Genomic DNA, 17251 nt, shown 5'->3' on the forward strand with positions numbered 1-17251 from the left:
TTCTTTTTTAGCCGCAGGAGGTCCGCTAGGTGTCTGGAGAGCCAGGGGGGCTGCTGTGCCTTCTTGCTGCCTTTCCTCCGTGTTGGAACAGATTTAGCTTGTGCACTGAGGATCGCTTCCTTGAGAAGCAACCACTCTTCTTGAACTCCCATCTCCCTGGGGTCACGGTCCCTGAGGGCCTGACCGACTAGCCTCTTGAGCTTGTCAAAGTCGGCCTTCCTGAAGTCAAGGACTTCTGTGTTGCTGACTGACTTGCCAGCTTTCCGGCGGATGGTGAAGGTGATCAGCTCGTGGTCGCTGTCACCCAGCTTCCCATCGATCACTAGGTCGCCGATTAGGTCGTCCCCCGTAGCCAGTACCAGGTCGAGCAGCGCTTTGCCTCTCGTTGGCCCATAGACTTTTTGAGTCAGGTAGAGGTCATCCACGCACGAGAGAAAGCTTTGCGCCCGCTCAGATTTTGCTGAGTGATCTTCCCACGAGATGTCCGGGTGATTGAAGTCACCCATGACCACCAAGGTCCTGGAGCAAGTGGCCTCAGTCAGTTCCCGGGCGAACTCCTGGTCAAGCTCAGGACTTTGAGTGGGAGGTCTGTAGTAGACTCCCACCGTTGTGTCCCCTGTGCTGTATTCCCCATGAATTTTTAACCAGAGGGTCTCTAGCTGTCCATGCCGGCACCAACATCAGCTTGCAGGGACATGTAACTTTCCTTCACATAGAGAGCTACACCCCCGCCCCTTTTGCCAACACGATCCCTCCTGTACAGGGTACAGCCCTCTATCCCCGTGGTCCAGTCCTGGGTGGAGTCCCACCAGGTCTCCGTTATCCCAATGACATCGTATTTCTTTGCACTGAGCAGGAGGACGAGCTCGTCCTGCTTGTTGCCCAGGCTCCCGGCATTAGTGTACAGGCAGGCAAGTGTGCCCTTGGGGGCTCTTGCCTTGCCCACAGATTGTGCCAGGGCTGGGGCAGGGGTGGGCTCCCTTAAGTGCCCCCTTAAGTGCCTTGGTCTGCTGGCTTTGCAAGGGTCGCTCAGTGGCCCAGCAGTGGCGGTAGTCCCCCCATCCCCCAGCGGGCTTAGTTTAAAGCCCGGTGAAGCAGGTCAGCCAGCCTGGCTGAGAAGAGCCTCCTCCCCAGGGGAGAGAGGCGGAGGCCATCTCTTCCCAGCAGCTCGCTGCCTCTCTCGCCAAAGAGCGGGCTGTGGTCATGGAAGCCAAAGCCTTCCCGATGGCACCAGCGCCGCAGTCTTTGGTTCACCGCGTGGATCCTCCTCTCCCTCCTCAGCCCATAGCCCGAGCCTGGGAGGATCGATGAAAACACCACCTGAGCTCCCAGACCCCCAAGCCCCGCTCCCAACTCCCTGTAGCACCTCATGACCTGGCTGGGGGTGCTCCGAGCTGTGTCATCGGTGCCCACGTGAATAAGGAGCATGGGGTAGTGGTCTGTGGGCCGGAGGAGCTGCGGGATCCTCTCTGCAATGGCTCGGATGTGGGCCCCCGGGAAGCAGCAGACTTCCCGGGCTAAGGGGTCGGGGCGGCAGATTGCCCCTCAGTGCCCGCAGGATGGAGTCTCCCACAACAAACACCTTACGCTTTGTCTTGGGGAGAGTGGGGCCAGTAACTGCGGTCGAGCCTGGGATGCCTGCGGGAGCCGGCAACTGCGTGGGCTCTGCTGGGGCTGCAAGAGGTGCGAACCTGTTGCTAAGCTCCAGCGGGGCGGGGGGCCTTGGTGCGGCGGGCCTTGGGGCCCTTGACCACCTCGGTCCATGCCCCTGACTGGGCAGAGCGGGAGGTCCCAGAGTCCTCCTTAGTCGCGGAGGGAGACGGAGCTCTCCCCTGCGGCTCCCGGGGGAGAAGGGCCTGGCAGGAGGAGTCTGTCTCCTGCTCGCAGTCCCTGATGGCACCCAGTCTCTGGACTGTGGCCTGGAGCTCCTCCCGCTGGTGCGCCAGAGACCCCAGTAGGGAGCAGACCCCGCAAGGGGAGGTGGCCATGCTCCCAGGCCCCAGAGCCTGAGAAAGGGACAGGCAGCCCCCGCAGCCAAGAGCCAGGGGCTCCGTCTGCGTGGAGCCCGGGACCGTGGGCTCCGTCTGGGCGGCCGTCTCTGAGGTGCCCGATGGGGGGGCCACAGACCCCGAGGGGACCCTCGGGGTGCGGCGCGTGCCCATCCGTGTCATGCCTCTGCCTGGGATTTGGGGGGCCCTGCCCTACAGGAGGGGGACTGGTGAGTACCCCACTCTCTCTTGTCACTCCCTGGGGGGCTGGGCCAAGTAGGGGCCCGGGCGGGGGCTTGATCCAGCCTGGCACGAGGCAGTGGCCTCCTCCCAGGGAGCGAGGAGTTAACCCCTTCCCACCACGAGCCCGCTTACCTCCGGCTGTGCTGGGGGTTGGCAGGGGGCTCGGTGGCTGCTGAGGGGGTGTCTGGGGGGCTTTGGGGGAGCGGGGGTGCAGCGGACTTCACCCGCGCGTCTCTCACCGCTCCGGAGCCTAACTCCAACTAGCTTCAAATATCAAGGACAATAAAAAGTCCTTTTTTAGATATGTGGGGAGCCGGGGGAAAAGCAAGGACAACATTGGATCCCTGCTATACCAGATGGGACAACTAACAACCAATGCCCAGGAAAAAGCAAACTTGCTAAATGGGTAATTTGAATCAGTTTTTTACCAGTCCCATGGGATGCCCCTGCCCACTATGGGTTAGGGAGGCCCGGGTGAGGGAGAATCCTTACCTTTCATCAATGCTGACCTCATAAAGTAACACCTTGACAGGCTGGATACCTTGAAGTCAGACGGCCCTAATGGTTTATACCCCAGAGTACTCAAGGGGCTGGCGAGCATCATAGCTCAGCCCCTGGCATGGATCTGCAAGAACTCCTGGTGCTCTGGTGAAGTGCCTGAAGACTGGAAGAAGGCCAATGTGGTGACTATCTTCAAGGAAGGGAGGAAAGTGGATCCGGCAAACTACAGGCACATCAGCCTGACCTCTGTCCTGGGAAAAGTCTTGAAAAAGATTATCAAGGAGGCCATCCTTAGCAGGCTAGCTGAAGGCAATATCCTGAGGGATACCCAGCACAGGTTTGTTGTGGGTAGGTCTTGCTTGACCAATCTCATTTCCTTTTATGACCAGGTGACCTATCCCCTGGACAAGGGAGAGGAGATTGATGTCATATATCTTGACTTTAAAAAAGCCTTAGATCTGGTATCCCATGATCACTTCTTGGCAAAATTGGCCAACTGGCCAACCCACTGGAGGAGGCGGGGTGCAGAGGGAAAACACAGTGGCCCCTTTCCACTGCAACAAGAATTTCTCCCTGTCATTTCACTCACACTAAGTCATCCCCACTGCGATTTGAACTCAGATGTTCCACACAGGGGTCAGAAAGACTACCACACAGCTACCAGTGCTGGTACTGTGCTAACCTGCTAGGGGTCTTGACTGTCCCATAACCCCTGCCTCATATTGAGCTTCCTGGCCTTTTGCTGGAGGAGCTGGAAGTAGGGTTGGGAACCTCTCAGGTCACTGCTCAGATCCTTGCTGGAGCTAGGGAGTCTCTCCCGCTGGCTGCAGCCTCTCATAGGCAATCCTGGATTCCAGTGGGGAGTCTCTCCTGCTGGCTGCTCAGGGTCCAACTGCTGCCTGCAGGTCCCACTCCTTCAGGGTCTTCTGGGGCAACTGCTCCCACTCTGCTGGCTCAACTCTTGCCAGCTCTTTGAAGCTCCTTCCTTGTGGTCCCTCGCTGGTCTCCCTGAGTCAGCCATGCTGCCCCTTTTATCTCCCTCCAGGTGACCCAAGGGGCCAATCAGGGGACATGGAGGGCCAGTCTCTGGGGCCTGATTGGTGAGGAAAGGGACTTTCAAGTCCTCCAATAATCTTTTACCCTTCATAAACCCCTGGGCCAAATCACTACCAGCCTCCCATCACATAAGTAAAGAGCACCCTCAAGTGCCTCATCTCGAAGCTGTACAGGCCTAGATCAACCCAGGGATTTCCAAGAGGGCTCCAGAGTGTTACCAATGTCTCAGTCTGGTTTGGGTTTGCAGAATCTGTTGTGAAAGTGGAATTTCTCTAGCATTGCTCCATAGTAATGAAACAGATGGAAGCCAAGAGCTGGCACTGGCTGAGGGGCCCTGAGTTGACCAAGGCTAAGAAACCCCAGAGGTAAAACTGACTTCTCAGCCAGGAAGAGTTTTTCCAAGAAAGGGCTTTAAAATGCTTTGAGATCCTATGGCTGAAATCCCATGAGAGGAATCTGCAGCAGAGGAGTGGAAGACTGTCATCTCTGGACCCAGGCAGCAAGATCCAGCATCTGGTTCCCCCTTGCATCTGGGGAACAGGTACAGGGCCCTGGCAGCCTTGGTGGAGGAGGCAGTGGAGGAACATTCTCTAGCAGAAGTGGATGGAGAGGAGGTGGTCCCTGCAGCCCCCACTGGGCAGGCTGGGAGACCATTGCTCAGGCAGAAGAAGAAATGCTGAGTTATTGTGGTGGGTGACTCAATGCTGAGACTGAGGGACCTGACCCTGTTCAGCCTCAGCAAGAGGAGGCTGAGGGGGGACCTGGTGGCTGCCTACAAACTCATCAGGGTAGATCAACAGCAAATAGGTCAAGCTCTTTTCTCCCCAGCACCACCTGGGGTGATGCGGAACAATGGGAATAAACTGATGGAGAATAGGTTTAGGTTAGAGATCCTTGCTGAGGTCTCCACCTCCCCTATAGCCTCATCTGGAAATCACTGGTTAAGTTTAAACTTAAGTTGAACCTTGCTTACAAGGGCAGTAAAGCTCCAGGAGCTTTACAAGGTATCCAAGGCTAGGAGATACACTGCCCTAGGGGGATGTTTTCTTTTTAAAGAGTTGTTTATGCTATAGCCCAGGGGTTTATGATTTATGTTATTGTTTAACCAGTGGCTTGCAGATGAGGCTATAAGGGAAGGGGAGCCCTTATTAGAGTCAGGAGGGGCACTTGACTGCCTTGAGCCCTGCCAGGGGCAGGTTCAGGGCCAGAATAATTATTGAGTGCAGAGCAATGTCTGAAGGGGTGCAGCCACGTGGGGGCCAGGGGTCTGGCACCAGAGGGGGCAGCTATACAGGGTCCTGGCATACAGGAGCCAGGAGCTCAGTGACTTGAAGGAACAAATGAAGCTAGAACCTTAAAGCCAGTTCCTATTCAGTGGTGGCAAGGCTGAGGAGGCCAGGGCCCCAACACAGGGACAGCATACTGGTAACACCTACGAGACATGGGGTGTGGTAAAGGGGTGGTTTGGAGCCACTCAATTATCCCATAAGGTTTGGGTGCCCAGCTGGGCACAGTGAACTAGAGGGGACCAACCAGGGGCCATCAAGTTGTGGCAGAAGAGATAGGAAGGTGTCTAGGGGTGGAGCAGGGCATGGTCATGAAGCCCCCAGGGGAGATCACGGCTACCCTTAAGGACTCCAGAATGTTACAACGATCAACCCTTTTGCTGGTGGTGATGGAGCCAGTTTTCTGCCCAGCATGTAGTAGCTTTGCGCAGGCCATGCTTCTTCAGTTGTTTTATGAGGAGGTTGTGCTAGACCTTGTCCAAAGCCTTTCTGAAGTGCAGACACACATCACCTACAGCAGGTCGGAAATCCACCCCTGCAGTTACTCTGTTGTAACAGGAGATAAAGCTTGTTGAACATGATTTGTAGTAAACCCGTGTTGGCTGCTTGGGACCTACTTTAACTCCTCCATGTGCTTGCAAATGTCCTTCCTTAACATCTGCCCTACTACATTCCTGGGGAGGGGCTGTACATTACCCTTCTCCCATCCTCTAATACCCCACCTCTGTCCTGTAAATGATTCAGTGTCATCACCAAAGGCCCTGAGGTCCCCTGTTCCCAGCCCTTTGGTGCCCTGCGGGGAAGTTCCTGAAACCTTACTGACTTGAGATCATGCAAAGTGTGACCAGGCCCTTGGAGCACCTGTGACTTTAAGAGAGGAGGCTGTGGCAGAAAGCCACCTTGGTTTCTCCCCAAAATCTCTGCCCTGCGACAATGTGATCAAGATGGGCCAGCACAGAGGAGTCACACCTCAGCCTGTCTCTTTAGGGAACCTGAGCTGGCTGCAGTCCTGAGGGCAGGGGGAACCTGTTACCTCTGCCCACATGACTGGCATCAGGCACCTGGGTGAGGGGCATCTACCTGGGGAGCTGGAATCTGCCCGGTAACAGGTGATGCATTTCGAGTTGGTTGGCGGAGAGCCAACTGGGGCTGGCCTCCACTGGACCAGGTGAATGAGGTCACAGGGGCTATATACTTTTGGGGGGGAAGGAGGCGCACTCTCTTCGGCCATGAGGTGAAGCAGCAGCAAAGCAGGGGACACAGAGAAGCCTTGCCATCGGGACCTAGCTCTCTCTCACCCCAAGACTCTGGAAGATGCTTGTGAGTGAGCTACTCGAGATCTGATTAGATATCTAGCTGGCAGTAACACAGATGCGTGATCAAAAGGTTATCTCAGCCACACTGTTTGCTCTTTAGGATTTCTAAGATATTGCTCAATCCTGTACCCTAGCTTCCCCTACCCCTCGTAATCAATAAAGTTCTCCTTTTTGACTGGTGTGGGAGACTTATTGAGGGGTGGGTCTAAATTATGCCTAAGAGACCCCTTAGGTCTGCGGACTAAGGGAGACTTTGCTTTGTGCCCCCTGACTTGGGGAAGTGCCCCAAGTGCCTGTACTGGGTCGAGTACCCGTCGGACTATTAGGCCTGTGTTTCCCTGAGGACACAGGGCCGAGACAGTCCCTTCTCGGGGTGGTGGGGGCGGCACGTTACCCCCAGACTAGCGAGTGTGCTCTTGGAGAGGGGTCAGCCAAGCATAAGGCGCCCCAGGGAGGCATTCGGAGCCGGGACGGTGGTCCGGCGCAGGGAGGTGGGCGGCGCAACGCAGGAGCGCCCCCTACTGGCCCGCTACAGAGGCTGTCTGAGGAGCAGCCAGCTGGTGCATGGGGGGAGGGGAAGAGCTGACTAGGGGGTCAGCTGGCCAGAAAGGGGTGCAGCTTGAGGTATATGAGCCCAGAAACCAGTTCTCAGGTAGTCTAATCCTGGGTGCCAGGGGGAGAGGAGCTCCTGGGCATCAGGGCTGCAGCAGGGCTTCATATAACCATGGAGCTGGGTAAAGAGCCATAAGTCCAGGAACAGACCAGACCCTGGAACAGACAGGCCTGGGAGCAGGAATGCATGAGCCTTAGCCTGGAGAAGAGCAGCAGTGAGCAGAAGGCCAGGGAGCCTGAAGCCTGACTAATTAATGTGCAATGTCTGAGAGGGGCAAAGCCAGCCTTCGAACTGATTGGCCTTGGGAAAGAGGCTATAACCTGAGATGCCTTGTGGTGAACAAGCATGGGTAGTTGTGGAAGGGGATGAAGAGGATGTACAGAGATACCAACTGGCCCAGAAAGACAGGAAGAGGGGCCAGAAGAAGAGATAGTCCTGTGGACTGCACAGAGAGAAAGAGCTTGAGCCCAGGAAGGACTAGGTACTTGGGAGACGGTCTGGTGGCTGTGGGGGGACTAGGAGGGTCCAGTGCCTGGGAGGACTAGGGTGCAACAAGGGAAGTTCCAGTACCTGGGGCCTGTCTAAGGGCAGAGTATGGGGGGCAAAGGGCCCAAGCACAGAGGCAGGGTGGTGTGGCAGCAGTGCTAGAGATTTCAGAGGTCTGGAAATCAGGAGGGGTGAGGCCTGGATCGGGGAGCCCATTGCTCATGAGGGGCAGATGTTAGCAGTTCACCTGCGTGTCATGGGAGTGGGTACTGGGGAGGATGGAGCCCACAATATGAGCCCTTAAGGCAGTGACCACAAGCACTTGTGGTCCTAAATGTTAGACCAAGCTTGGGAAACCCTGGGGCAGCCTTCCCTTCCTCAGAAGGTAATAACACAAAGGTGCAGCAGGCAAGTAAGAGGGAGAGCATCCCCAGGGGATCCAGGATGGCACAGGCTGAAGGGCAACCAGGGTGCAGTATTACTACCCCGGGAAGATTACTGGGAAGGGGCTTTGTGGGGTGATCTCTTGTGGACCAGGTCTGTGGCTTGGAGAGAAGCCAGTTGAGCTTGTGGTCCCACAGTGTCTTACCTGTGGGCGGCAGCCATAGCAGCAGCCTTGGCTCAATCCTGATGACCTCAGAGATGAGACAAACCACAGTGTATTACAGGGGGAAGAGGAAGCCACTAGGCATTTATGACTGACCCTTTCTCACCAGGAAACAACTAGAGAATGAAACCAGTAGGTCAGAAGTTGAAAACCAAAAAAATGAAATTATTTTCTTCCCAGCACATCATTCAGTGTGGAGCTCATGGCCATCAGTCGTGGTGGGAGTGCAGCCACATCCTCGCAAGAAAGGAGCATCAGTTGTTGGCAAAGAAGTGGCACAGTCATTACATGTGTGTGCTGGCGACTGAGCTATGGGAGCAGGGAAGTGTCCCTGACTGCTTGGGCTGGGGGGACCAAAGAAAGCATTTCCATTGCAAAGCAGAGCCTGTAAGAGGTGAGACAGGAGTGCCTGAGAAGAGACAGACACTGAGTGCATGAGAGTCAGGTTGCTATAGGTGTGGGCCATGCTATATGGCACGAGGCTCCAAGCACCCAGGGGGAGAAGGAGGTGCAGATTCACCTATAAAAGCCCAAGCAGAGAGGAGGCCTATGGGATCTCCACTCCAAAGCCTAAGATGACCTGCACATCCTACATAAGGGCTCTTTGAACCCCTGGCTGTGAGGAGATGATCTGCCCTCAGAATGACATCAGAGCTATGCGCAGCTTCCTGTTGTCTTTGTGGCTTTTTGCTGTCCTTGTGGCTTCTTCTATTGCATTTTCAGTCAGACAAAGTTTTATGTGTTGTCACTGCATCTCACCGGACCATGTCTTAGCTTAGGGGAAGCTTTGTTTTGTTCACGGTTGTAGGCTTGAAGTTGCAGATTGCTGTGCTCAATAAATGCTCTTTTCAGAAAATGAATGGTCCTTGTTTAAGCATCAATGAATTCAGTGCCATGACCTGAAGTCTAATGTTCATAGATTCATAGATTTCTAGGGTCAGAAGGGACCTATTAGATCATCAAGTCTGACCCCCTGCCTTGGCCAGGAAACAGCGCTGAGTAGAGATGACCCCAGCCAGGTATTTGTCCAATCTCCTCTTAAATATCTCCTAGGAAGGGGAAAGCACCACCTCCCTTGGAAGCATATACCATATCTTGACAAGCCTGACTATAAAGAATTTTTTCCCGATGTCAATCTGAATTTGCTCTCCTTCAGTTTGTGGCCATTATTTCTACTTACCCTGATGGGCAGCCTGGTAAACATTGTATCCCCAATTTCCTGCTGTCCCCCCCCAATGAGTTTGTATACAGCCACAAAATCACGTTTCAGCCTCCCCTTGTGGAGGCTGAAGAGATTCAGGACCCTCAATTGGTCCTCAGGGTTTTTTCTGTAGGCCATTAACCAGATGGGTGGCCCTCCTCTGAAACCTTTCCAGGTTATCTACATCCCTCCTGAAGTGCAGAGCCCAGAACTGGACGCAGTACTCCAGCTGTGGCCTGACCAGTGTCACATAGAGGGGAAACATCACCTCCCTAGACCTGTTTGTGATGCACCTACTTATGCAAGAAAGAGTGCGGTTAGCTTTACTTATTACTTCACCACATTGGTGACCCACATTCATTTTGAAGTCGACTACAACTCTTAGATCACTTTCCACAGTTGTGCTACTCAGAACGGTGCCTCCCAGGTTATGGGTGTGTTGATGATTTTTCCTCCCCAGGTGCCACACATGACACTTGTCCTTGTTAAACTGCATCCTATCCTTTTCTGCCCACTTCCCCAGTCTGTCCAAATCTTTCTGGATTTGCTCCCTGCCCTCTAGTTTTTTACCTCCCACCATGGTCTGGTGTCATCTGCAAACTTGGAGAGGGTGCTTTCTACTCCCTCCTCCAAGTCACTAATGAAGATATTGAACAGCACCGGTCCCAGGACAGAGTCTTGGGGGACTCCGCTGCCCACATTTCTCCAGATAGAAGCTGACCTGTCCACCACCAGCCTCTGGGTGCGTCCCATAAGCCAATTTTCTATCCACCAGATAGTGTGATAATCTACATTGCAACTGTTTAGTTTATTTATAAGGATTGTGTGTAACGCTGTGTCAAAGGCCTTTTAAGAATCTAAGCAAATAACATCTGTGGCAGGAAGCCACCTTTGTTTCTCCCCCAAATATCTACCCTGTGACAATTTGATTAGGATGGGCCCAGCAGAGGAGACACCTTTACCCTCTCTCTTTAGGTAACCTGAGCTGGATACAATCCTGGGGGGGGGGGGGGGACGACGACCTGCTCCCTCTGCCTATGTGACTGGTACCTGGGTGAGGGGCATCTACCTGGGGGGCTGGGATCTGCCCAGCAACTAGTGATGTATTTCAGATTGGTTGGCTGACAGCCAACAAATGCTGGCCTCCATGGGACCAGGTGAACGAGGTCACAGGGGCTATATAAGTTAAAACTGCCCAGAAGAAGGGGGCAACAGCCATGCGGGGGACTCAGAGAGGAGTTTTACCATCGGAAACTGGCTCTCTCCCCCATAACTCATGAGCAAGGAACGGCCTCCCTCCAGAGGGGATCTCCAACAGCCTCGGGATGATGCTTGTGAGTAAGCTACTCGAGATCTGGGTAGATATCTAGCTGGTAGTAACTCCAGTGTGATCAAAAGGCTACCTCAGCCAGACGGTCTTGCTCAATGGGATTTCTATGATATTGCTTGATCTTGTACCCTATTCTTACCCTACCCCTGGAATCAATAAGGTTCTCCTTTGTGACCAGTGTAGGAGACTTCTTGAGTGGTGGGTCTAAATTATGCCCAAGAGGCCCCTTAGGTCTGCGAACTAAGGGAGACTTTCCTTTTTGGCCCCCTTGACTTGGGGAAGTGCCCCAAGTGCCTGTACTGGGTCGAGCAACCGTAGGACTATTAGACTTGTGTTTCCCTGAGGACACAGGGCCAAGACAGTCCCCTCTTGGGGTTGTTACCAGATTTGCCACTACTTTGGGGTGTGCTCATTTATTAGGGCTAGGGTCTTGGTAATTCTATCAATGTGCTGCTTGTGTTACTAGTGTTTCTATTGTCAGCAAAGCCCGAGTTAGATGCCCAAACAAGAAAGGATAGCTTGGTCTTGTGTCGTGGGCACTAGCCGTGATAATATGAGTCAAGAGACAAAAGAGTGCCAGTAGAAAATTTATTGCTTCTGCAGAAGGGTAGACTCTCGGTCCTTAAGACAGGAGCTACGCCTGAGAGGGGTTGAACCCTCTATATTTATATGTTTGTCTTACATATGGTATAATGAGGTTAGTCATCATTACATATTTTTCTGTTAGTTATAATTATCTCTTGCGATTGTCATCATCGTAAGGGCATCTTCCTCTTTTCCACTGAGGGTGCCTTCCTCTTTCCAGTCGGGTCAGGGTCACCTTCCTTTTTCCAGTTGGGTCAGGTCAAGCATCAGAATAGATGTCTTCTGTATTAGCACTTACATTTTCGTAAGATTATATTTAGTATTAGTATTACACATCTTAGTCATAGATGCTTGGATTAAAACTGCCTACTAGTCAGTTTGTTAGACAAATATTTAAAATACTGAACTTATGAACTTATAAACTACTCATGCTTGAACTTATGACTTACTCAATTAAGCAAGTTAGCCTATCTTTTATATCACTATATGGAGCTGTATCTCTCCCTTCTGCAAGACCTCACCCCCCAATGGAGCTATCTTGCAGGACTCAGTTCAGTGGGGCTGGGTTCCTCCAGTCCCCAAAACAGTCATACACACAAACACACGCAGATTAACATGACACGCCTGACCTGGCCAGGTTGATCAGTGTGGACAGGCTGACACCCTCATATGCCAAGAATCAGTTAACCAGAGCAACAATAACCACAGTCAGACACAAGCACACACTTAAACAGAAGACCTCTGAATCTGGCTGGGTGTCCAGATGACCCCCTCCTGGGCCAGCATTCAGTTCGTTAGGGCACGTCTGAGCCAAACTGGGTCAATCAGCCTGTACAAGCTGATCCCCTGATGTATTTCGAACTCAGCACGTCCCAATCTTTTAGTCTCTTGATGAGCAGACCCCACAGTATTTCTGGGCTGCACAGGGATCTTTAGCTTAGGTAAGAGGGCCGTTGCTACAGAGCAAGTGGGGAAAGAGAAGTAAAGAAGGCAAAATATACCCAGTTACCACCACTTTGACTATAAAAGTTATTTATTGCTAAGTAGATGAAATATATATTGACACTAGTAGTGACAGACATGCAAAGGAAAAACAAACACAAACAGTCACAGTATACCCTGGTTTCACTCAGTATTTGGGGAAACTTAGCTCAAGCTTAACTAATACAGTTCAGGTTCAGAAATCTGTGCTTAGAGGGAGAGAAGAGAAAAGAGAGAGGGAGCTGGGATCTCACCAGCCCAAGGCACGCGGGTTGCAGAGCCGACGGATCGAAGTTCTCAGCACGATCCTTGAAGGGAGACGATCTTCCTCCTGCCGCCTCTCCAGAAGAAAGCGAGTGGTGTCAGCACACACTGCTGCTTCTTTTACAGATTTTTATACCCCCAGTTCAGTTTCTTTCAAGTATTCTCAGTAGTGTAAATCAAATTGTCCTCTCTATTGAGAAGGGGTTATCTGGGTGGAACATCTCAGGAACTTGATTGATACTCAGGAAACACCTACTTGGAGCCAGCTTGATAGCAGATATACTTGATGGGATCTCTCTTGGTGTCTTCAGAAACAATAGATTGCAGCATCAGGGTTTTTGGATTTTTACTTGCTGTGAACAAGCCTCAGCTTAGCATGACTTTTCCAGATCTTACTATAGTCTTTTAACAGACTTCAGGCAATTACTGGAGTGTTCATAACCTGTTGCGAAGAGGACTTCCACCCGTCGTCTCGGGAAAAGTATGACAACACTTGTGGACAGGGCTCCCATGAGCTGGACCCGGTGATGAACCCTGTACCATTGTTCAAATGTTGCCCATACCCCCTCGGACTCAGTCTATTGCCTCAGCGCTCCCTAACCCGGCAACCGAGTTGTAGCCAATTAAGTTTCCATCGGCCTCCCATAGCGGGACCGGGGAATGTACGGCCCGAGATGCCCAATAAACTTACTTTTGCTTAGAGGTGTGTGTGTGGGAGGGAGGGGGAAGGAAAAGTCCTTTGTAAATCCAGATTAGAACTGGTCTGATAAATGCTGAGCTGGGTGTGGGGGTTGATGAGCATTTGGAGCACAGATTCCCATCATGCAGTGCTTCCCTGCTTCGCTGATCCCAGAATTCACTGCAGTCTCTGCTTCAGGCTGTCTGTTCTCCATCTCTCATGTAAATGAATGGTCATCTGTTCCCATCTCAGATGCAAATGAGACCTAGGCCAGTTGTTTCACTTTTGTCACCCTTATCTGGAGGGTTTTAGGTGTGTCTCGCACTGCATCTTAATCAGCTGCATCTAAATTATGCCTAAGAGACCCCTTAGGTCTGCGGACTAAGGGTGACTTTGCTTTGTGCCCCCTTGACTTGGGGAAGTGCCCCAAGTGCCTGTACTGGGTCGAGTACCCGTCGGACTATTAGGCCTGTGTTTCCCCAAGGACACAGGGCCGAGACAGTTCCTTCTCAGGGTGGGAGCGACGTTACCCCCAGACTAGCAAGTGTGCTCCGGGAGAGGGGTCGGCCGAGCATAAGGTGCCCCTAGGGAGGCATGCGGAGCCTGGCAGGTGGGCGGGCGCAGGGAGGTGGGCGGCTCAACGCAGGAGCACCCCCTACTGCCCACCACATGTGTTGGGAGGGTGGGATATGAATACCCATCTGTTTTACTGAGGTGGGATCCCTGCACTCGCCATACATGGTGGCAGAGGTGGGATCCGAATAACGCTGCAGTTTTACAGGCATAATTTGGGAAGAGTAATAGAGTCACTGAAATCCCTTGAGCAAACAATTTCTAATTTGGCATCGGGTCGACTGGATAGTGTAGGTAGCCAGGATGGTGGAGCAGTACACCCAAACGAGTGTGCCTGAACTGAAAGAGCTGGCGAAAGAGAGAGGCCTTCATGTGAAGAAAGGGCTAAAGAAGGAGGAACTGATTAACTTCCTGTGTGATAATGACTCAGCCATAGAGCAAGCTCCATACACGTCAACTCCTGAGTCCTCCCCAGAATCCCAGCACCGCACGCCAAGTCCACAGTCCCCAGAGGGATCAACCCCTACGGAGGAACGCTGGAAGTACCAGATGCGGCTAGAAGCTGAAGAGCGGGAGCGACAGAGCAAGCTCAAGTATGAGCTAGAATTGAAAAGGATGGAGTTAGAGACCCAGATAGAATTGAAAAAGACGGAGCTGGTGGAGAAGACAGCACAGCGCAAGGCGGAGGCCCGAGAGGCAGAGGCCAAGCGCAAGCACGATCTTGAGGTACTCCATCGGCAGACCAAGGGGGTAGATGCGGCCCCTCCGCGAGCGCCCAGGGAACGCCCCAAACTGAACTCCTCAGCCTTTGCTCGCTACCGACCCGGAGATGACCCCGACGTATTCCTCAGCATCTTTGAAAGGCAAGCCCGACGGTTAAAGGTGCCCGAGGAGTACATGCTGCACATAGCCGCTTTGGTAGATGGTGACCTGGCGGTGGTCCTGAACAGCCTGCCCACAGATGCAGTTGAGGACTATGATACCTTTAAAGAGGCCGTGTCTATAAGGTTCAAGTTAGGACTGGACTATTTCAGGAAAAAATTCTGGAATCTCGTCCCGCAGCACGAGAAGTCAATGACTGATTTTATGGCCCTGTCATGGGATGCACTCGTTAAATGGGCAGACGGAGCCAAGGCTGACACTGTAGAGAAGTTGCTCCTTCTCATGGCACTGGACCAATTTTACTACCAATGTCCAAGGGAGATTAAAACACTAGTTAAGGACAGGGGCCCCAAAACCGGCCATGAGGCCGCTGAAATTGTGGATCAGCTGTTGCTTAATGGTGAGGGGTCAGACAAGGAGCCTCCCTACTCCGAGAACGAACATAAAGGGGTCCAGAGAGGGGGGAAGGGAGGGCCAGGTCCAAAAGGGGAAAAGGGGCCGTCCCAGACCGAGCAGAAGGAGGCCCCTGATTCAACCAAACTTCCCAATTCGGAAAAGAGGGGGTACTATAACTGCGGGGAGCCGGGCCACATCAAGCCCAACTGCCCAAAGTTAAGCAACAAGCCCAAGCCCATCAGACATGCAACAGCTGTAAGCAATGAGGGGGGAGACCCGAGCCCCTCTGAGGGGCGTGCCTGTTGCTACAGGATCACAAACCCAGGGGAGGTGATGGCCCCCACCGGACCAAGATAACGGTCAATGGGAGAACCCTTATTGGGGAACTGGACACGGGGTCCAGAGTGACATTAATCGATGCCAACCTAGTTTCACCTGCAGATATAATCCCAGGGAAAACCCTTACCATTCAAGGGGTGGAGTCTCCACCATTCAAGGTACAGGTAACCCGGTCACCCATCGAGTGGAGAGGCTGCGTGATGTGCGTAGAAATGGGGGTGCTGGAAGGGGCTCCGGTCTCCATGCTGTTGGGACGGGATATCATAGAGCTAGAACTCCTGCACCAGGAAGTGGACCAGGCCCTAGATCTAGAGCCGTACTGCATCAACGCGGTGACACGTCTGCAGAGCGAAAAGGCTAGACGGGGAGGTTTAGAAACTTCCCAAGAGACAGCCACAGCATTGGCTGCAGTGGGAGAGGCCACTGTGGAGCGCGATCGCACACCAGACCCTGAGGGAACTAGCAACCCCGAGGGTGGGCTAAGTGACAGTCCCAGGGAGGTGTCTAGTCCGTCAGTGGCAGAGGAAGGAGAGACTCTCAGGGAGGAGTCCAGGGAAGCCCCTGAGGGTGAAGATGCACTCCCCGCAGGAGCCCCCGAACTCTCTGCTGATGGCTTAGCCGGGCGAGAGGAGTTCAAGCAGGAGGTTCTGGTGGACCCCAACCCGGAGGACCTCCAGCAGATGGCTCAGGAGCAAGAGACCAAGTTCACCCCAGAGAAGAGGGAACAGGTGATCTGGGATAAGGGACTTCTCTACCAGTTGTGCGTGCCAAAGAGCCGCGCCCAGACCTGGGAACCCCGTCGCCAGATCATAGTACCTTGCAAATACAGACAGCGATTGCTCTCCATGGCTCACGATTTACCGTGTGCTGGTCACATGGGCAGGGAACGGACACGCCAGTGGCTGCAGGCAAACTTTTATTGGCCCCGAATTGCCCAAAATGTGACGGACTATTGCAAATCTTCCAAGATATGCCAGCGGAAGGGCAAAAGTGGGGACAAGAGAAAGGCTCCCCTACAGCCTCTCCCTGCTCCCGTGTGGGACAAGATCAAGGCCATAAAGGACTGGCCACCTCCACAAACCAAGAAGCAAGTCAGAGCCTTCCTCGGCCTGGCTGGATATTACAGACGGTTTGTCCTGGGATTTTGGGCGACGGCGGCTCCCCTGCATGAGCTGAACAAGAAGGGCAGCCCTGACCCCGTGGTCTGGAGGCCAGGGTGCCAAGAAGCATTCAACACCCTAAAGGCCGCCCTGGTCAAACACCCGATCCTGAAGGCACCGCTCTCGGATGAACCCTTCTACGTCGCCACGGATGCCTCCGACACGGGACTAGCAGCCGTGCTCCTACAAGAGCACCAAGAGACACGGCACCCCGTGGTGTACCTCAGCCGGAAGTTAATTCCTCGGGAGCGAAACCTGTCGTCTATGGAGAAGGAGTCTCTGGCGATCGTCTGGGCACTGAAGAAGCTGAGGCCCTCTCTATGGGGGCAGCAGTTCACCGTCCTATCGGACCATGCTCCACTGCAGTGGTTAAAGGCGGTGCAAAACTCCACTGCCAATCTTCAGCGATGGGCCTGGCAACTTCAGGAGTTTGACTTCACCATCGAGCACATAAAAAAAAGCCAGAATGTGGTCGCAGATGCCCTGTCACGAAAGGACTCGGGGTCGTGGGTCGGGTGGACTCAGACCTGCTTGAGAGCACTCGGGCGGGGAAGTTCCTGAAGGTGCTGTTATGTGTTATATGTTTTATTGTTAGGATCAGTATTATGTGGTAGGTAATTTCTCTTTAGGGGTGAAAGGTGACCCCTCCAAACTAGCACGCTTGTCTCCATACCTCTGTGAAGCTACGGATCCAAGCTTTATAAAGAGGGAGGGGAAGTGTGGCAGAAAGCCACCTTGTTTCTCCCCAAAAATCTCTGCCCTGTG

The 17251-nt window shown here is 53.3% G+C and overlaps 1 protein-coding gene across 1 annotated transcript; it reads left to right on the forward strand.

Annotated features, from left to right (window-relative positions):
• The first annotated feature begins 14012 nt into the window (after positions 1 to 14012).
• On the forward strand, positions 14013 to 17047 carry LOC149867876 (uncharacterized). The gene is made up of 3 exons (XM_090037185.1): positions 14013 to 14852; positions 15485 to 15665; positions 16542 to 17047. Exons 1-3 carry the CDS (start codon positions 14013 to 14015, stop codon positions 17045 to 17047), a joined length of 1527 nt encoding a protein of 508 aa, XP_089893311.1.
• Positions 17048 to 17251: the final 204 nt, after the last annotated feature.

Source organism: Crocodylus siamensis, chromosome 3, assembly GCF_052110815.1.
Source record: "Crocodylus siamensis isolate JL-2025a chromosome 3, ASM5211081v1, whole genome shotgun sequence".
NCBI lineage: Eukaryota > Metazoa > Chordata > Crocodylia > Crocodylidae > Crocodylus > Crocodylus siamensis.

Coding starts and splice junctions, on each gene's coding strand:
- LOC149867876 (XM_090037185.1), top strand. CDS start 14,013: ATGGTGGAGCAGTACACCCAAACGAGTGTGCCTGAACTGAAAGAGCTG. Junction 14,853..15,484: donor ACGGAGCCAAGGCTGACACT/GTAGAGAAGTTG, acceptor CCACCATTCAAG/GTACAGGTAACCCGGTCACC. Junction 15,666..16,541: donor CTGCATCAACGCGGTGACAC/GTCTGCAGAGCG, acceptor TCTGGAGGCCAG/GGTGCCAAGAAGCATTCAAC.